Source organism: Danio rerio, chromosome 8 (assembly GCF_052040795.2).
Source record: "Danio rerio strain M-AB ecotype USA chromosome 8, GRCz13ab, whole genome shotgun sequence".
Lineage (NCBI taxonomy): Eukaryota > Metazoa > Chordata > Actinopteri > Cypriniformes > Danionidae > Danio > Danio rerio.
In genome coordinates, this window is record NC_141028.1 from 24,112,818 (window position 1) to 24,135,325 (window position 22,508).

Here is a 22,508-nt window from a genome sequence, read left to right on the forward strand (position 1 = left end):
AGCAGATTGTTTCCTGTGAGGGTTGGGGTAGGGGGATAGAATATACAGTTTGTATAGTATAAAAATCCTTAAATTGATGGGAAGTGCCCATAAAGATAACTGTACAAGTGTGTGTGCATGCATGTGTGTGCATATTACATTGTCATATTTAAAGTGACTGAAAATAGTTTAATCTTTATTATTTAAGTTCACAAAATCATGAGGCATGTCAATTACTGAGAAATTTTATCTGAAATATGTACATAAAATTCAGAATTTCAGCATTATGTGCTTCTGTCCTTTGGTGGTAATGATAATAATGCTTTGGGAATGCCGGAAATACATGAGAGAATTTAAATGAGGGTTAATTATACAATGCAAAAGTCATTGCGTTAAAACAATACTAAAGGTTGCAACTGATCAAGTATTCCAAGTTGCATTGCAATTACAAACATTTTAGGAAACCCCAGAGGTGAGAAAAGCCTGTGTTCATAACACATTAGCTGTTAAAATATAAAGAAAAAAACTCTCTCTAATGCCATTGCAAGTCAGGTCATTCTATCTTCAGGAGGTCGAGTCTTGTCTCACCTTTATTAGTCACTATGATGACTTCCCAGACACCTTCCTTCAACACGCTCTATAAATACACCTATAACGCAATTACTCCATCCCTCTCTGTCTGTCTCCCTCTCTCCTCCTGTCTGTCTCCCCGCGCTCGCTCACACACACCGTCTCAAACGTCATTAGGAATTTACACACACGCACACTCAAATTTCCTTTTTTAACCTCAAACTCGGCACAGTTTGAGACTGCAGTTTGTGTGAGCCGATACTTGTCCAACACTTCTGCCTGTCTCCTCAAGCAGGAGCCTTGACAGCTCGCGAAAATCTCTGCTTCCAAAAAAGCTTCGCACTTGCATATAATTACTTGAAAATTCCATCTTCGCGAATGATTTGCAATGGCGAGGAGTTCTCGCTTCCAATTAAGGCAGAATTTTAGAAATGAGCATTTGGGTTAGCATTTAGCGGGCCTGCAGAACTGCGTCTTATTTTCTGACAGGCTTTAATTGGCGACTCCTGAACCCTCGCAGGTGGGAAATTACATTGCCAGTCACAAAGTGCGTTCATCCCATAGAGCACTATGGCGATTTCGCGCCCACACGTGTAATTGGCAGAATATCTCTTGTGACTTAACTGTAGAGACAAGTGTTTTTAAAAACCTTCTGTGTTGCCTGGCAGAGAAAAACAAGCACCCTGGAGACGTATTGGGTTTTCAGACAACTGCGTGTGTGCTGAGACTGTTCTAGATAGACTAAAGAGGCGCATTTGTGTCATTTCATTAGACGGGGCTAATCCTGAGGGTGTTAAGATTGAACCAGAGCCCTGAGCAAAGAAGCGCCAGGATGGGGGACCGGCCGGATGAATCAAGCCTGATTGGATTGCTTCTGTGCTTGCTGCCTGGAACCTGAGAGTCCCTTTTATTCTGCCCCACAATCTCTCCCCACCCCAAAATGTTTATTTACTGAGGCTGTCTGGTCAAGGATGGCTGTTTAATTTCCTCAGGGAGAGGCAATGAGAGACATGGCAATACTCGAGAGAGAGAGGGAGTGAGATAAGGGAGGGGAGAAAGCGAAAGAGTGAGAGTGTGACAGAGAGAGTTATCGCTCAGATCCATTCTCAATTAGAAAGAGCTCTAAACAGAAAAGGCAAACTCTCCTCCATCCCTGAGGACTTGGAGTTACAGTAGTTGGGCCTTGTCACAAAAGTTCACTGGACTCCACTGGATGGAGGTCTCAAACTTACTAAATTCTTCAATATAATAGCAAAGCTTAAGTGGAGATATTTTGACGCAACAATGTTGTCATTTGGTGCAGTTATAAATACCATTGAAGTTCATTACTTACAAAATGCACAGTACATTCAAAATGACGAATATGGCATTTTGGGCCAATTTACTCTTGGTTTTCTCTGATCAGACAGTTATCTGATTTGTTAAAACGCTTTCATTTATATTTCGCCACATAAATGCATCTCAGCTAAACGATCTGATCATCAAATCCTACGCTATTGACCTTGTTCTTCAATGTGGGTGTGCGCTCATTTTTGCCATTGTTTTAGAACTTCCGATTCAGTTGCCTATGGGAGAAATGGCTAGGAATAATAAACGGCAGAAAACGGTCAAACAACTTGCATCACTATACAAACAAAGTAGAATAATATAATAAGAAGTTATCAGTTTGCAACATCAAGTAGCAAAACGAGCTGTTTTTAATGGAAGTGAATGAGACCGGAAATCTCGAGCCAAAAAGATTCATGTGGCTGCGTCCGCCCTTATGCAAATGTAACTAGGTTGACTTACCTAAAGCATGAGATACACCATATTTCATTTCATGATTATTACTATTATTTTTATAGAAACGTATGCTATACAGTACATATTATTCTGCATACAAATGATTTCATATAGGCTCTTTGATTATTGTCATTCATTCATTCATTTATTTTCTTTTTGGGTTAGTCTCTTTATTAATCTGGGGTCGCCACAGCGAAATGAACCGCCAACTTATCCAGCATTTTTTTTTTGGGAAACATCCATACACACTCATTCACACTCATACACTATGGACAATTTAACCTACCCAATTCACCTGTACTGCATGTCTTTGGACGATGGGGGAAACCAGGGCACCTGGAGGAAACCCACACGAACGCAGAGAGAACATGCAAACTCCACACAGAAACACCAACTGACCCAGCTGAGGCTCAAACAAGCTACCTTTTTGCTGTGAGGTGACAGCACTACCTACTGCATCACTGATTACTGTCATTATAAGATAAATTCAAGCCATCTTTCAAAACTGTAATTGATTTGATTGTTGAAATGTGTATATGTGTATATGTTCCATGCAAGCTCAAGCTGATCAGTCAGTTCTTGTCACATGACTCGTGGTGCACTCCTGGAATTTATTCAACTGTGTGGGTCTGGAGGGGGTGAGCGTGTCACGTCGCTTGTGTGCACCTCCATTGGAAAAAACAAACTTGTGCAAACTCTAGAAAATCTGCGATATGCGAAAAGGCCACCGTTATTTGCGATCTCCTGCAGTTGCAACCAAAACATGGTGGATTCACCTGATTTGTTGACAAATGGGCTGCAGATCCATTCGCTGGGCCTTTTCTCCATAGCAAAGAAACTTTCCAAAGACGGCCGTTTCTAACTTATTTTTCTGCTTGTGTGTTAAATTTTGGCGCTCAAGTGACCACAATGCAATCAAAATAAAAGATAGTTTAGACTCAGATAATAAATAAAACAGAAATAATTAAGGATTTCTTGTGCTGTCTGGTACCAGTTGATCCATGGACCGGTACAGCCCAGTGATTGAGGACCACTGATCTATGGCATTGCATTGCATGTTGCATTAGTGCATTATATGTGAGTGCTATATAGCATATAACATGCACACACTTTTGTTTGTTTACATTTTAGTAGATATAAAATTAACAAAAGTAGTTTCAACAAAGATACATTTAGACATGTCCATTTTCATTTGTAATGTGTCACAGACCACCTCCTGAAGTGGTTTGAGCAAATGGATTCCTAATGCATTTAGGGGAGCATTTACACTTGGCCTTCAGATAGCCAATCTGAAAAAATGAATGAAATGACCAGTTAAACCACCCCCTAGATACCTGCCAAAATAACATTATGATCACCTGCCAATTAATATGCTGTTGGTCCTCAAAGTACAGCAAAAACAATGCCAACCAACTGGGACACTGACTCTACAAGAACCCTGAAGGTAAGTAGCAAAACGAGCTGTTTTTAATGGAAGTGAATGAGACCGGAAATCTCGAGCCAAAAAGATTCATGTGGCTGCGTCCGCCCTTATGCAAATGTAACTAGGTTGACTTACCTAAAGCATGAGATACACCATATTTCATTTCATGATTATTACTATTATTTTTATAGAAACGTATGCTATACAGTACATATTATTCTGCATACAAATGATTTCATATAGGCTCTTTGATTATTGTCATTCATTCATTCATTTATTTTCTTTTTGGGTTAGTCTCTTTATTAATCTGGGGTCGCCACAGCGAAATGAACCGCCAACTTATCCAGCATTTTTTTTTTGGGAAACATCCATACACACTCATTCACACTCATACACTATGGACAATTTAACCTACCCAATTCACCTGTACTGCATGTCTTTGGACGATGGGGGAAACCAGGGCACCTGGAGGAAACCCACACGAACGCAGAGAGAACATGCAAACTCCACACAGAAACACCAACTGACCCAGCTGAGGCTCAAACAAGCTACCTTTTTGCTGTGAGGTGACAGCACTACCTACTGCATCACAGCAAAAACAATGCCAACCAACTGGGACACTGACTCTACAAGAACCCTGAAGGTGTCCTGTTTATCCGGCTCCTGGACATTACCAGCAGACCTTTCAAGCCTAGTATCCACCAAGGCAGAGTCACAGTGGATCAAACATGCTGGTCCAGCACATCCCACAGATGCTCATTTGGACTGAGATGTGGGGTATTTGGAGGCCGGAGCAACACCTTGAACTCCTCAACATGTTCTCCTAACCATTCCTGGACAATGTGTGCAGTTTGGCAGGCTGCAGCAGTGTTTAGGCAGGTAGTATCTGACAAATGTATGCCCGCATCATGGACACAAGGTTTCCCAGCAGAACACTGTCCAGAGCTTTTGACTGTGGACAGGGGTCATCATAGGTACTGTGAGCAATTGGTGCAATGCACATGTGTATTGTGACACATTTCTCCCATCACTATCATTAAAACTTTGTGTGCTTTGTGCCACAATAGAACTTTGAGACAGTTTAACCTTCAATGTATTTGTACAGTGAGCTTTAGGCTTCCAACATTCTGCCATTGGTTTGTGGTTTGTCCGTCCTTAAGGCTTATTTATACTTTTGCCTGGCTCTGCAGCGCAAGCCTCCACTCCAGGAGTTGTGAAGGCTATAATACCTCACATGCTTAACATTGTACTATTATTTGTAACAACAATGAGCAACTCAGAGAAACTGTCATGATAGATTAGTAAAAATGAATGAATAATTGAATGAATAAATGAATGAATGAATGAATGAATGAATGAATGAATGAATATATGAATGAATGAATTTAACTACACAGTGTATATATAAAATAAATAAGTTGTGGATAATTTTGGAGGACAGTCATGAAAATGTTTGCTTTTAGTATAGTTGGTAAAATGGTGACTTAGGTTACATTTTATATATACAAGCTAACTGCATGATTAATGAAAAAAATGTATACAATATAAATTAGGGATGCAACGATTAACTGATTTCACTGTTAACTGAACTTTATTTCATCACGGTTAATTAATCGTGAAGGCTTCTCAACACTGTGCTTTTGCATGGAACAAAACTACTGCAACTAAACAAAGCCATGCCAACTGTGCAATAGTTAAGTTCAGAGCTTGTACACCAAGGCTAATATGCATGCACACTGGATTAACTGTGGCTGAGGCTATAAACTAAAGGCCGTTCACATACTGCGTCATTTGCCCATGGAAGTTGGTTATTTCTAATGGAGGCACGCGGTTTGCTTGCACATATTGGGTGTAACGCACTCGCGCTTTCCAGACACATCTAGTTGAAAGAATGGCGAGAGCGCACCGCAAGTCACATGACAAAAACTCTTTTGTAATATAGTTGATCAAAAGTGTCTTTCAGACAGAGGTTCAGCAGCCATGACTATATTTGATATTAGCTAATATGTAGCTTAAATTCACATTAGACAAATAATTTTATTTAATAGTGTTAATATTTTATAATAAATACAATTTTATTAATATTTAATTAGTTTATTTATTTGTTGTTCTGTGATTTATTTTGAGTGTAAAATTATTATTTATTTTTAAATGTCCAAAACTTTTTTAACTTATTTTCCAGAGTCCAAAAAGAAATTGACTATTCTTTGTTTTTTTAATTATTATTATGCGCTGTATTAATTAATTACTGAGTAGTAATATGAGGAGTAATATAAAGAGTTTTCATGTGACTAGTAATACTAAACTAGTAGTGTTTTGAAATTAATGAATGCATAATAATCATGATAACCGTGAACCTGTGACAAAGGTACAACCAAAATCTGCAATCGTTGCATTTCTAATATAAATAAACAATTATTTCCATAAAAAGCCCTGTACAACCATTGCACTAAATATATGCCTTGTTTTTCCTCAGACCTTCAAAAGAAACCTCAAGCACTTCACATCAAGCGGTTGTTTTGGATTTCTAGGTGTTGCACATCCAAACTCCCCCAGCTCGGCCAGATTCAGCTCCAAAACGTTACAAAAAAAGTGTGCTCACCAACAGCCAAAATGATGTCATGTGCTCCCAAACACAAACTTTCGGATGCGTGGCGTATAAACCAGCCTTTGGACTACCATTGGTAAATTCTCATCACCGATGCCCAAAAGCAACTCTTTCAATTGCAGTAGCTATGTAGAGCCAGTTGTCTTGCCAAAACAGTCTGGCTATTATCAACATTGCAAACACGTGTATGCAGATTGTTTTCAATGACTTAAAGTTTACTTTTATTGTACTGTAATCATTCCTTGTAGAGACACCAACAATATTCACTTCAACCTTGACTGCTCCATATAGACCCAGTTTCACAGACAAAAATTAGGACAAGTCTAGATTAAACTTGAGTTGTCTTAACTGAAAATAACTAGAAGTGAAATATCTTAAAATACACTGGTCATTGTTTTGATCCAAGATGCACACAAGTATTGTGTTTGTACAAGTAAATTTTTATGAAAGCTGCTTAAAAACATTCACTTAACTAAGGCCTAGCCCTGGCTTAAGCTAAGCCTTGTCTGTGAAACTGAGCCAAAATGTTTACGTCCAAAAACAAAGCCACATCCTAATGTTACCTACCAAATATACTGCTAGGGAAGAAACAGAAACTTACTAATCACACCCCAACACCCTTCCTGGTCTCTTCTAATAACAACTCATCACATTAGCAGGCTGAAAAAAATTGTTTAACCTCTGTGTTATATTATGATGAACTTGTCATGAAAGCAAAGTAATGGCTACTATATTCATATTGCGTAATACACCAACCTCAGGGTTTATTCGTGCAGTTCCCTAAAGACAAGTCTAGAAAAAATAAATAAATAAAAAACTTTTATTGTCCCTAAATGATGTAAGGCCATCCCCAAAATCCTGGCTGGAATTTTCACGCATACCAAGGTGAGAGCCGGGGGTCTAAAAACGAAATACCATGCTCTATATTTCAGAGTGGGTTGATCAATCTAATGTAACTTCTTCCCACACATTTCAACAGCTGGAAGTGAATCTGTGCCTGCAGACTGCAGGTAAACACAAGTAAACAGTCTGGTCCTCAAAATTATTTTTGGAATCGCTTCATAAGCAAAATTTCTGAAATATAAATTTTGAAGGGCAAAAAAAAGAGATACCATTAAACAAGATATTCACTCTTCATATCGTGTTCACTTGAGTGAAGCCGGGAGAGACATTTTGAGAGGTGCATTATTAGCATATGACTCACCTGCCCATCACCAGCCAGTGGACATGAGAAAACATACTGGAGCTGGAAGACAATGCTGAAATCCACGTCCCTCATCAGCTTCAGCTGCACACTGCCACGAAGAGACAGTCCATCACTGCTGGAGGGAGAAAGAAGAGTGTGAGATCACCGAAATATCAGAGCTCAGCATGGAATCTTGTGTAATGAACCTACACACCCACACTGACCCAAAAACACTAGTCAAGTGACATTCATTAACAGAGGTGTCACAGTTTGCTGTGTTCTGAGATTGGAAAGCACAGCATCAATCCCACATTGCACTGCTAAATACAGCCATATACAGGATTCCCATTAGTTTTTGAGCTGCTTATTGTTAAAAGTATCTGAAAATTTTTTTCATTGTTATTTTTAATAATATAATATAATATAATAGAAAATATAAAATATATAATGTAATATAATATAATATAATATAATATAATATAATATAATATAATATAATATAATATAATATAATATAATATAATATATGTATTTTTATTTTTATTATAAAGAGTTAATTTATACATTTAATTGATAAACAATAGTGTAATATGTGAAGCAAAAGAAAAACGCTAAAATAGTTTTCAAGTTTTTTCAGACTTTTGTTTGATGTTTTATTTATACATTGTAAAACACATTACAAAAATATGCAAAAAGGACAGCATAAACATAACAATAAGCACTCACTGAAGAATATTTAGAGCAAAAAAATAATAGTAAATAAATATTCAAATATATAATTATAAATATAGAAATAAATAATTTCAACAATTACACAATTCAGATTTTTACAGACATTTAATATAATGTAATGCAATATGATTTAACATTCATTCTCTAATATATATATATATTTTTTCATTTTTAATTTTATTAATTTACATAAATGATTTTAAAGTTTCATCATTGATATTCATATATAAATATACTATATAATATTTGATAATTTATTGATATATTACAGTTTTTACAAAAATACTAGGCTTCTGTGTTTTCAACAATTATAATGATTTTTATTAGCAAAAATAAATAGGAATTAGATATCAAAATATAAAACAATTAAATAATAACAGATCAAATGCAGCCTTGGTAAGCATTACAGACTTTCTTCAAAACACCTTTAAAAAAATTGCCAGACTTGCGTTTTTGAATGGAAGTATATGTAATTATTAAAACTGTAATAAATCTGATGCTAGAGTACATAGACAGCAGGTCTGCCACATTCATTTTCTAAATGGGCTTTGGAAATGCACACAAAGCTAAACGAGAAAGAACACAAAGTTTCAAGATAGAAGTTGTTGCTCTTAAATCGTGTGCACCTATTATCATGCTAACATGGTGCGCTGCTGTAATAATTACAATTATTTTTTATAATGACTTTCTTTGTTTTGTTTTTGCTATGACAGAGTCTTTAGTCATCATGTTTTTGCCTTTAAAGCTTGATTCAAGCCAATTACAATATTACAGCTTTTTACATAAGCAAGCACAGAAAAAAAAAGATAAATCCACAGCACAGTACAAAAAAATTTAAACTGCAAAATTAAGTTGCTATCACTTTTACCAAAAATTATATGAAAAAAAGCTATGAAATTAAACCCCATCTCCCAAAAAAGTTAGTTCAGACAGTATTACTACAAGGTGTTGAAATTCCAGGCACGTGTTTCATGTCAAACTCTCATCTAGAAACTGGCAGGCAGGCGTCAGATCGTTTGCATCATTCCTGACTGGTTTTCACACACTCTCATAGACGCCTTTGCTGCCGTCACCCCAGCAGTGTTGTCGGGAACGTGCAGCACAAGTTTTTTTTAGAGCTAACATCTCCATAATTACATCCAATTTCTCCCTCTTATAAAGGGCAGAATGCGATGCTCCACTCTTCTCAGACACCTAATTTCTCTCATTGGGTAATTATAGATTTCGTTTTCTCACCGCAAACGAATGATGCTTGTGACTTGTTCTGTGAGATCTTACATGGCAGTGACTCCAGCAGATGGAGAGAAGTGGGCATCGACAATCAAACTGAACTTCCAGAGCTTATCTATGTTTTAATTAAACAAAGAGCGGGAAATCTTAATTTAGAATGTGGGACAGTTTTTTAATACTTTCTGGGGAGGAAAAAAGGACGCTTTTAAAATATTTAACATCCAGAGAGAAATTGTAAATCACCCTAAAAATCCATTTTTGATAAGGACTGTGTTGAATAAGAGATGGAAGTGAGATGAAAAGCAAGGAGGTGCGGTGAGGATACAGGGGTCTGCTGGATAATCACTAGGGAGAAGAACCGGTGTGAGTCTGAGAGTTAAAAGTCAGTGAAACAGTGCAGATGGAGAATTATAGAGTAGATCATGGAGAGACACTGGAACTCTCTGACAAAAGAGTGTTTACTTAAAAAAATAATAATATTCAGCACATTTATGCACACTTATATTGTTTTAAAACTGAAGTGCTTTTGGTCTCTTTTGGGATAAAAATTAAGAGGTTTTGAAAAATCTCAATCCTGGAGCCTGTTTTAGTAAAGATGGTTCAACCCATTCTCAGTTTCTATTTACAGTTTTTTATGAGGTTTAACCAACAATATATCGACCCTTTTAACAACAGTTAGGACACATTTAATGGTCATCAGGATCTTACATCTGGGGCTGTGCGCTTCATTTGATTTGAACATAATGCAGCGTACCTAAACAGAGTACGAGAACAGGAGACGTATTTCCTGTATTACATGTATTACATTTGAGATGTATTTCCTGTATTACATGTTGAATTTCCATAGCTTCCAATAATCTAAAAAGGTCCACACATTGATAAACTATGTTATAGCAGCCGTTTTAACATTAAGATAAATTAAATTGCCTCTTGTTACAGTTATAAATTAGTTCGGTAACAAGCAGGAAATGTTTATGGGCTAGTGACATAGCCACATTAAAATGGTCCATACGAGTGGTGCTCAACCCTGATCCTGGAGATAGACCTTCCTACAAAGTTCAGCTCCAACCCTGATCAAACTCACCTGAACCAATTAATTAGGACCTGAACAGCACTTGATAATTACAGGCAGGTGTGTTTGATATGGGTTGCAACTGAAATCTGCAAAAAAAGTAGATCTCCAGGTACAGGGTTGGTCACGCCTGGTCTATAGAGTGATGGGTGAGTTCAGCACAGGAGGATTTGGTGCCAAAAAAGTCAACAACTTTGGTCTGGAATTACTTTGGATAGAGGAAGGTTGATGTATCTCAGAACCAGATAATTTGTAAGTGCAAATACTTTGCATTTAGAAGCATGTGGAAAGCCTGAGGTAAGGTAAGGTAAAACTTTATTGTCCCAGTTGTGGAAATTTGTCCTGGGCTCTTGCCCTCAGCTGCAGTCATCACAAACATGGAAAAACAATACAACATACAAAAAGCCATTAAGTATTTCAATAAAAAAATCAAACTCACTTTCAGTCTAAGCCACCCCTATTATTCAATAGCTAATGCTCATTGGATAAAAGGAATTCTTATATCTGTTTAATCTACAGCAAGGTATGTCGCTTTCTTTAGCATAGCATTTTTGAACATGGTTTGTAGTCGTGCTCCTTTGTCGTTGTTAGGCTTCCATCAACCGTTTTCTTAAAGGATGAGAAACTAACAAAACATTGCTGCAGTTCTGATACAAGTTTTATTTATGGATTGAATTACTGTAAAAAGCAGTGGATGCCCTTCCAGCTGCAACCCAGTACTAGAAAACACTGAAACAATCTTATTCACACACATACACTAAGGAGAATGTAGTTTACACAATTCACCTATAGCGCATGTCTTTGGACTTGAGGGGGAAACCGGAGCACCCGGAGGAAACCCATGTCAACATGGGCAGAAAATGCAAACCCACCCAGCCGAGGCTTGAACCAGTGACCTTGCTGTGAGGCAACAGCGCTACCAACTGCGCCCTGTGCCGCCATTAACATACTCAGAGTTAACACATAATTTCCTTTCTGAAACGGGCCCATTATGTGTTTACAATGAACACTGCACTTACTGGACAAAAATGACTAAATCTAATAATAAATCAGATTTATATACATCAAAATATTACAGTAGCATTAATAAAATAGCTAAATATGGGTCAGGAACTCAGCAGGTTTATGAATCGAAATGTGAGACTTTTAAAGATCTTCTGAAGAACAAGCAAAGAAAACATGAAGAGTTTAAAGGGATTGTAGTATGTTCTCTAAATCTAAACTAACAGGGAGCAGACCATAAGTTGAATAAGCAAAACTTCAAAGTTTAAATTATAGCTTTGAAGTGATCTCCATTACTTTTTCATTCATATTACCATTTACCATCATTAAAAAAAGTTATTAAGTAAGTTATTAAGAATTTTATATACAACTGTTTATTTCTCTCTTAATTTTGTTTTGTTTGTAATTTTGTCCTAAATTTCTCAGACAGCTCGATTAAATTTCTTTATTTTGCATCTAAGTAAATGTTTCTTTTTTTAGGAATGCTTAGATGTTTGCAATGAAAAACAAAAAAAATCTAAAGAATACATTAATATTTTGCAGTGGATGTAACATTTAATGAATTTAAAACTATAATTAAAGACCCTAACAAGAAAAAAAGACATTGAGTTGTTTGCATAAACAGAGATTAGTTCTTTTCTGAAGAAGAAAATAATAATTTAATTCAGTTATGATGCATTAATTTATATAAAAGGCCAGTTTCACATGTTTGCAACACTGACAATAAGGTTAAATAAGGTTTGTAAAGGATCTGAAAATAAAGGTAATAATATATACAATGATATATTAACACTGGCCTGCTTTACATATGCTGGCAAAACATTATGTGCACACCTCTTGATTACTGTGATTTATGTCCATTTTGGTGGCTGACAGGGCCTGGTCATTGTTTTATTGTGTGAGGAAAAGCAAAATCAACATCCCTCAAAAATATATTTTGAGATCCTTTTAAAGAAAATCAATGCAAGTTTGAAAGAACATAGGGGAAATAAATGGATTATGAGAACATCCAGTACAAGCCAGGGGAACGCAAATCAATAAATGATCTCTTTATAGACAGCAGCATGTGAATTCTGACTATTATAATTGAATGCAGCTGGAAAGACAAACAGATCATTAGAGATCCAGGACGTTGAAGTGTGCAATATTTCTGAGAATTATAGGAAATGACTGTGCCAGATGGACAGACTACGCACCTGAGTTTGTCTGTGGAGGTCTGCCTGAAGCTGGATCCACGAGCCTTGGCTGCTTCAGTTCCTCCAGAATCACGTTCCAGCACCAAAACTTGAGGCTTCTCCACCCAACCCCAGCCATTATGAACCCCAACCAGCAGCCTGCGCTCCTGCACCACAACTGACCTTCCTTCTGCACCCCTATTCTGTGGAGAAAAACACACGTTATGAGTATAACGCAATACAAGTAACATGAGTTACGTAATCAAACTACTTTTTTCAAGTAATGTTTATTTTATTACTGATTGATGATTGTGATTACAGATTCGCAACACTCTGGCCAATCAGCGGAGTTCAAGGACCTGCTCAACAGGGCTCACATGTTAGTGGAACAAATAAAGATTTAAAAATTACAGCACCCATTGGTACTTTTTTTGGTTTATTTAGGGCCTAATCACACTATGCTATCCGAACCATGCCAAAGCCCATTTCCCGGATCGTTTGAGAAGTGTGAGTGCTCTGAGCATGGTTCACTTGGGCTTTGGCGTGGTGCGCTTGTGTGTGAGTGCAAAACGTACCTGAGTCCGAAACTGAAAGCGAGACGTGACTTTTAAGGGACTGTTTGATACGGATTTATTAATTATTCCTACTGTTCAATGAATGAAATCTCTCAGTTTATTAAAGACGGTTCAAGGCAACTGTACATAGTGTAAGTTCAGCCTTAGTTCACATTACGACTGCACAATATATTGTTTCAGCATCCATTTCACAATGTGTGAATCACCAAAAACCACATTTCTAAATGTGATTTATGGAGCCATCACAAAGTTTAACCCTGATAGAGTGAAAGATTTAAGATATCTAGCGAATTTAAACCAAGAAATTCTAAAGTTTACAGATTTAACCAAGATTATTATCATTTTATTATTTATACCGTGGGCGACGCAGTGGCACAGTAGGTAGTGCTGTCGCCTCACAGCAAGAAGGTTGCTGGGTCGATCCTCGGCTAAGTTGGCGTTTCTGTGTGGAGTTTGCATGTTCTCCCTGCGTTTGCATGGGTTTCCTTCCGGGTACTCCGGTTTCCCCCACAGTCCAAAGACATGCAGTACAGGTGAATTGAATAAGCTAAATTGTCCGTAGTGTATGAGCGTGTGTGTGTAAATGTGTGTGGATGTTTTCCAGAGATGGGTTGCAGCTGGAAGGGCATCCACTGCGTAAAAATGTGCTAGATAAGTTGGCAGTTCATTCCGCTGTGGCAACCCCGGATTAATAAAGGGACTACGCCGACAAGAAAATGAATGAATGAATGCGTTATTTATACCAAAAAGACAATTCAGTGTTATTTTACATTTGATTAATATTGTTTATGTTCTTAAATACCGTTGAACTTTATAGAAAACCATAAAACACTATGCTTGCAAAATGTTTATTGTGTTTTATGCAGATGTAGGAATTATTTCCAAGTAGAGTAATTTAGGTTATCCTATGTGAATTTATGTTTATACCGAAATGTATTTCGCAGAAAAACAAATTATGACAATGTATGTTTTTATCAATATCGAGTAGCGCTACTTCACATATCACTTTTTGTGTACATTTGTCAGTCCAACCCAGATGACGAAAAGACGCTCAAAAGTAATGTAGCACATAATGTGTGACCCTTCATTGTGAGAATAACCAAAAATACAGTACATTGTTAATATGATGATTTTTACAATTTTACAATATTTGGTAAAGTTCATCTTCCATCAAGACATGTTTTTTTCTTCCATAAATTTATACAAATTGAACTTTTGGTTAGTAATATTGCTAATAAATTAATTTGCACAACTTTATAATGATGTTCTCCATTTTTTATTTCGTCCATTACTATATTGATAATTACTGTTGAGTTGTCTTTATTGTGTTGGATATATTATTTTCTGTATTGTTTAGATATTTAATTAAGTCATGTGACACTGAGTATTCAAATAAAGTCCAGTTGCATATAAAGATTCTCACTCTGATAAAGGCTAGTTTTGCCAAAACGAGCAAAACTAGTGAAGTACAGTGCTGTTTATATATATATATATATATATATATATATATATATATATATATATATATATATATATATATATATATATATATATATATATATATATATATATATAAACACATATATATATACATATATATATATATATATATATATATATATATATATATATATATATATATATATATATATACATATATATATATATATATATATATATATATATACATATATATATATATATACACATATATATATATATATATATATATATATATATATATATATATATACATATATATATATATATACATATACATATATATATATATATATATATATATACATATATATATATATATATATATATACATATATACATATATATATATATATATATATATATATATATATATATATATATATATATATACATATATATATATATATATATATATATATATACATATATATATACATATATATATATATATATATATACACATATATATATATATATATATATATATATATATATATATATATATATATATATATATATATATATATATATATATATATATATATATACATATATATATAATAGCCATGTTAAAACGGGCTTTTTCATTTTTTTTACTTCTCAAGTGCCCTTAACTTATGATTTTGTTGTTTATTTTTATGAATCCTTTATTCCCTAAACTAAAGCAAATTTTGTTTGTTTTCTGTGTTTTGTTTTTTATAACCCTCAGATTTCAAAATTCAGCCAAATATTGTCCTATCCAAACAACTATGCATCAGTGGAAATTAATTTATTCAGCTTTCAAATGATGTCTAAATGTACAAATATTTAGAATGGTTTTGTGGTCCAGGGTCATGTCTATTTAGTTTTTTTAGGAAGAAATACAAAATTTTAATGCATTACATTTAACAGTAACCTTCCGCAACACTGCACGTGATGAGAATTCACAAGCCATTCTGATTAGGATGGACATTTCTGCATGATTACAGGAACGTGTGTTTGTGTACACATACACGTGAGAGGAATTCCATGTATGTTTTGCCAAAGAGAAGAGAGTGTTTGGCTGGGCCTGTTAACATTTAATCCTCAGAGGAGAAATGAGAAAGGAACGTGTGGATTGCGTTTGAAAGCTGCACAGTTCCGACTCCTCTGTGCTGGAGAGCGAGAGAGACATGTAAGCTCTATTGATCCGTTCTATCCTTGAGACTGAATCTGAATGGCATTTCTCTGGTAAGCAGAGAGAGTTTAGAACTTGCAGGGGGGGAAAGATACAGAGAAGGAATTGAACTGGCTCAAGGCAAAGAAAGGCATGTGGCAAATATGTTGAGATTAATTATATTTCCACTGACTTTTTTTCTTTTTTTTTTGCAATAGGCCCTGAGATGATAGAATGTTATAAATTGGCATTAACAAAGACTCTTCTGTCAGATGTTGTGATCACAGTCATATTTCTTTACTATAAAATCTAGATCCCTACATAGTTTAACATGGTTCAAATGTTTATGGTCTAGGAGATTTTTTTCAAAGATCATGCTCACTATGATTAAAATATTGTAACACAACAGTATTATAAAATATTTACATATATATTTAAGGGTAATTGATTTTTGTGATGTCAAAGCTAATTTTCAGCATCATAACTCCAGTGTTTAGTGTCACTGATGAAGTAGTCATGATCCTTTGGAAATCTTTGAACTATATGCTGGACTGAAGCTCGAGGAATAATGTTCAACAAAGTTTTAAAAGAGGGAAAATGTCATTTTGATTTAGTTCGATAAACCATTCAGTTGACTTATAAGTCAAAAATGACCATTTTAACATTTTCTATTTTCACATTTTAATGAAGCTTGTACACATTTAGGATACAACAGTTGTCCTTCGGATCAATTTTGACCAGCCAGCTTTAAAATCATTTTCTTACACCACAAACAAACACAAAATAAGAATCTGCTGCTTTAAGTTTTAAGAATACCATTTTGCTAAAAACTTTTTTGATTGGGATAAAATTTAGTTGCTTTGTTTTAAAGGTTTAGTGAAGGCAGTCATTTTTTACCAAAAGGGTAAACGATGTATGCAGAATTATAATGGTGCTTTCACATTTGAAGATCCATCGTTTTATTACGAAACAGGTAATAAAATCATTCTAATGTTGCTTTTTTGTTCTTGGTGCAGTTCACTTTCACACAGCAATGTTTCTAAACAGGCTAACATTGTCACATGTGAGTAAACACTGTTCACATTAATCAAAGTTCCACGGTTTATTTTCCGGGATTCCCCTCAGCTATCATTCAATCCTTCCCTTCATCAGGGGTCGCCACAGCGGAATGAGCCGCCAACTTATCCAGCATATGTTTTACCCTTCCAGCTGCAACCCAGCACTGGGAAACACCCATAAACTCTCACATTCACACACATACACTACAAACAATTAAGCTTACCCAATTCACCTATAGCGCATGTCGTTGGAGTGTGGGGGAAACCAGAGCCAACATGAGGAGAACATGCAAACTCCACACAGAAATGTCAACTGACCCAGCTGGGGCTCGGACCAGCAACCTTCTTTCTGTGAGGCAACAGTGGCAGTGAGCGATTACACATTATAAGCGAAAAGGTGCACTTTTAATTTTAAATGGTGAAACCCACAGACATAGTCACCAAATATGAACCAGAGTTTGTTTCAACCAAGCAAAGACCACCTCGTTCAGGCGATCTCAGACCAATTGTTTTGTACAGAGCGATTGCAGTGTTCACATATGCCCAAATGAACTGAGCTATGGAGCAAACACGGCAGATTCCAAAACAAAAATCTGTGAAACTACCCTAAGACACCTAAATAGACAGAATCTATTCAAATTGAAATGTGTTTTAACATTAAAATGTCTTCACTGACACATCTGAAACGTTTATTGTTTCCTTGCTAAATAAAAGTTATTTCTTTCTTTAAAAACACTCTAATATAGATAAACTGTGAGACATGACAGAGGCTTTTGTAAGTAATTGTGGTATGGGGAAACTGTTTCTTCCTAAATGGCAAACAATTTACAGTATAATTGAAAGCAATTAAATCACAATTAGGGCAGTGTTTCTTAATCCCGATCATGGAGGAACACAGCACTCTTCATTTTGGATGTCACCCCTGCATTATCACCTTTATACACCCAGTTTTAATGTTGAAGCCTCTACTGATGAGCTGATTATGTAAATAAGGTGTGTTAAATAAAAGGGGCATCCACAATAGAGAACCACTGAAACAGGCCTCCAAATTGGGTCTCAGTTAGTGTGACAGCATTAAACGTAGACAAATAAACAGATTATTTCACAGTAATTAACTTAAAAACAGCACTATTTACGTAAATGTTTATGTTTGTTTTGTTTTGTGCAGGGACTCATTTAAATAAATTGTTGGAACAAACTGATTCTCTAAAATAAATAGTGCTGGAGAACTGCCACAGCTGTTTAAAACAAAATGTGATGGACATTGTAACAAAACAACAATAATAAAGCAGTTTTCCCATGGCTGGTATTATGATTGTATGGCATGAATAACCTTTAAAACACATGGATCACAAAAATGATTATTCGTAGTGGATTTTTTCCAATAAGTTAAAAAATAAGCTGCAATGGCAACAAACTAAATTTTTGAGGGGGAAAAAAAATCCCAAATAATTCTGGGCTCAGAGTCAGACCGTGGGAGCTTTGAAATCCTAACAGATTATAAAAGATTCACAGACTTTCTTCCCTCAAATCCCAAACATGCACACACTACAATATTTTTAAAACAGAATTGGCTTTTTTTAATTACACATGATAGTATTTAGCAGGCGAAGCACATCATTTGATCTCCTGCAGGAGATTGTCAATGAAGTATCAACAGGTAATATTTACATTTAGCTATCTAACCACTTTCTACACTCAACAGGTACAGTATGTTCAAAACACAGGTTTCACCACAGCACTTTGTTCTTTTTTCCTACGATTGTACATTTTCCAAGTTTCTCATGTTGTTGCCAAAGCACAAGCAGCTTCTCCATCTCCCTCTGTCCAACACACCTGGCTGCAGCTTGTTTTAAAATCCTAAATCTCAACTAAGTTTGATATATTCAGGGCAGCCAAAATGTGTTTATGAGCAGATCAGAAGGTTTAAGATTTCATCTGTAAACATATTACATTGCCAGGACAAGTTTCAGTTTCAAATAATTTCAGATAATGCATAAAAAGCAGCTGGTAGTCCTAAATAAAATAAACATTTACATGGAATGAATTAATGTATTAAAATTAAATTATTAACATGTATTTTAGTTTGCCTGACTCCACAAGAAAATCACTGCTTTTCTAAACTGAAAGAAGGGATAAAAATAGAAGAGAACAAACTTAAATTAAAGTGTCATTCACAATAAAGAAAAACTAATTTATGGCAAACTAAATTAATGTATTTTATTACATTTTTTGACACAAATCTGGCTATTCTTGACTGTCTTGTATTTCTTTTTTGCTATTTTGTACTTTCCTTTTGTATTTGATCTGTTTTGTTGTAATTTTTTTCTGTGTCTTTGCATAATAAATAAAATATGAAAATAAATTATTAAAATAAATTAAATTAAATAATTAAATCAAATTAAATTAAATTAAATTAATGTTTTTTTTAAACACAAATCAGCCTGTTCCTGACTGTCCTGAAATTCTTTTTTTTCCATTCCTTTTGTATTTGATTTGTTTTGTACATGTACTTGCATAATTAAAAATGCTAAATAAACAAATAAATAACAATCAATTTAAAGAGAAACTGAAGGCAAAAATGTGTCACTCGTTTGCCATCAATCCAAACGAGTTTGCACTTGGCACATTTTTTGTGTTTTGTATTGATTGTAAGTTTGGAATGTACTATAAGTCACACCATGTTTCAGATAATACAAATTCAGACATATTCTGAAAATCAGTACATATTTAAAAAAAAAAAAAAAAAAAAAACACTGAACTGCTGCCACAAAATGTAACTTCAGTTAGTTGTAGTGCTAGAGATGTGACTTCAAATCTGTCTTACCAAAATCAGAAAAGGCTGATAGCTGTAAGCTGTCAGTGTCCCTTCACGTTACTTGACATAAACCATCACAGAGGCTTGTACCCTAGTCTCCAAAAACTGTCACCAGTTGCTAAATATTGGGATAGCGACTTCCAAGTCCAGTGGCTGTCTGTAAAAGTCAATGTCCAGACATGTTTACAATAACGCATTAGTTAAATGCCAGCCTGCTGCCATTGGAGTGTGGAAACTCTTGGCAGACACCTGGAGTTTGGAAGATGCATCAGCTCTGAAACAGGGTGGCAGGAGCAGTCAGATGTTATTAATTGCAGCATTACAGAGGATCTGTAAAAGAAGGTACGGGACTAACAGCTTTTCTCTCTCACTTCTCCTCGGGGTGAGTGTCGCATCTCTCTGCTCTGCTCTGCTCAGGCCTCCCACTCATCGCTCCTCCAATTAGCATATCAATTGTGTGCAGTGTTTTATATGCAGGCCTACAAGAAGCAGTCCGTGTGTATCCCACTTTACATTGTGAATCACAGAGTATACTGCAGCGACCATCAGAGTACCTATAAAACCTTTCATCTAAGTGGATGTAATGCAGTTTTTGTGACCAATTCAAGGCTTAATAGGTCAGATATGGTAATTTCCATGAGTTTTCATGGGTTCTTGCTAGTCATGTAGATTTGAATCTTTCTTTTGCTGTTTTTCAATGATAAAAGTTTTGAGTCTTTCAGAAACAATTGTCATCTGCTGTTTAAACACTGTAATGAACATGTGAAATGTAAAATGAACTATAAATAGGTTTGTGTGAGAAAGAGAATGCAATATGGGTTGTTGTTTGATGATAATTCATTCATTCATTTTCCTTCAGCGTAGTCTGTATTATAGAGGTCATCACAGCAGAATGAACCACAAACTATTTCAGCATTTGTTTTATGCAAAAGATGCCCTTCAAGCTGCAATGCAGCATTGGGAGGCACCCAAACACATACAGCAACTTACACCCATACAGTTTATTCAATTCACCAATAGCGCATGTCTTTGGACTGTGGATGAAACCCACACAAACACAGGGAGTACATGCAAACTCCACACAGAAATGCCAACGTTGCCAGGACTCGAATCAGTGACAGTGCTAACCACTAAGTCACTGTGCCACCTGCTTGGTGATCATAAAATAAATAAATAAATAAATAAAATTTAAAAATCGAAAGGGTTTAGAATGACATAAGGACAAGTAAACGGTAATTTCTGGGTGGACCATTATTTCTGTTTACCTTCTAGCTTAAATTAATACTTCTGGGTGCGTGCCTTGTGCACAGTCGTGCATTTATACTTTTGCGTGAAGTTTGTGTTTCTTTGTAGGTGATTTTTTATTTTTGAAAGCTACAAGTAGCTAAAACCGTGCAACACCTTTAATCATAAGGTAAACACAAAACAAAAGTTTCCATCTGGAGCTCCTTCACATGGCTCGACACTTGTAAACAATCGCTCCATCAAGCTCGCGGCTCTCAGCACCGCCCACACTCATTTCCACTACCAAGTCGACCATTTAAAGAGTTTGCGCGATGTGTCGTTGCAACATGTAGTTACATTTATTGAGAGGTGCATGCCAGCGTCGGCGTCAGCCATGGCAAGGGCTAAGTGACTGTGTGGAGGCTGCGCCGGACCATAAACATACACTTGATGCAGAAGTATAAATCAGCTTTTAGTGTTTAAAGGGTTATCACATTAAATTGTGACAGTACAGATTTCCCAAAAAAGAAAAAAGCTTTAAAAAACTAGATGTGAGATAAAAATTGAGCCAAAAAAACTTGATGGAACATGTTTTGCTGACAGATTTGTTGTTTGGACTGATTCGTGTATTTGTTAAGATTTTTGAAAATTTTGATTTTTTTTGTTTGAGTTCTGATTAGATTTCCTAAAACATAATTTCTGGTGTTGAAAAAAATATATATATTTTGAGTGTTTATTTTGAGTGAGCACTCAAATTAAGGGTCTGTGTGTAACTGGTTTATTAAAGGAAGGTTTTCTGATAAAAAAATAAAGAATTTTGACTAAAACTGCATTGAAACTCAGTGACCAAAAAGAAGCGTTACAATTGTTTCCATAAATCTATTTAACTACTTTTAACGACAATCACCAATATTATATCTCTAACACCAAATAAGCATATTAAAGTCCAATCCCAATTCTATTTTTGTACCCTTCCCCATTCCTCTTGGCCCTTGAAATAGAGTGTAAAGGGGCAGGGCTTCAAAATTTATTTCTAAGAAATGGAACCGCACTACAACACCTGTACACCTCATCGTGATCTCGTGCTTTATATGAGATCGACGATCGCGACTGTAGTTATTCTAGTTGCATTATTTTTTGGTATTTATCTTCAGGAGATCACTGAAGGCAATGATATTATGTTATCATAACGATTCAATGTGGCTATTAGATCATACCAGACTCTGTAAAAAGCTCATTCCCAGCCACTAGACTTTTCTGACAGGGTATCCTAGTGTCATCGAGGGTCAGTATGTTGTGGGAGTCAGGACAGCTATACAGGGGTTGTTATTGGGATTTATAGATAGCAAAATTTTTACGGTTTAGTGGTTTTTTAAAGCATGATGCTAAAACACAAATGCGGTTATGAATGTATTAAAATGTGTTTGCTTGTTGTA

The 22,508-nt window shown here is 35.5% G+C and overlaps 1 protein-coding gene across 8 annotated transcripts in view; it reads right to left on the minus strand.

Moving 5' to 3' along the window:
• The window catches only part of nphp4 (nephronophthisis 4), a 284,225-nt gene that overhangs the window by 149,030 nt on the left and 112,687 nt on the right, over positions 1-22,508 (minus strand). For 4 of the 8 annotated variants that reach the window (XM_087264575.1, XM_087264571.1, XM_087264573.1 and 1 more), the window contains exons 7-8: positions 12,781-12,962; positions 7,567-7,681 (exon numbers count right to left, since the gene is read on the minus strand). In XM_087264575.1, coding sequence (XP_087120701.1) covers positions 7,567-7,681; positions 12,781-12,962 — 297 coding nt within the window. Of the gene's footprint in view, positions 1-7,566; positions 7,685-12,780; positions 12,963-22,508 lie in introns of all 8 variants that reach the window. The other 4 variants (XM_087264574.1, XM_087264570.1, XM_087264572.1 and 1 more) reach the window with 1 other exon arrangement.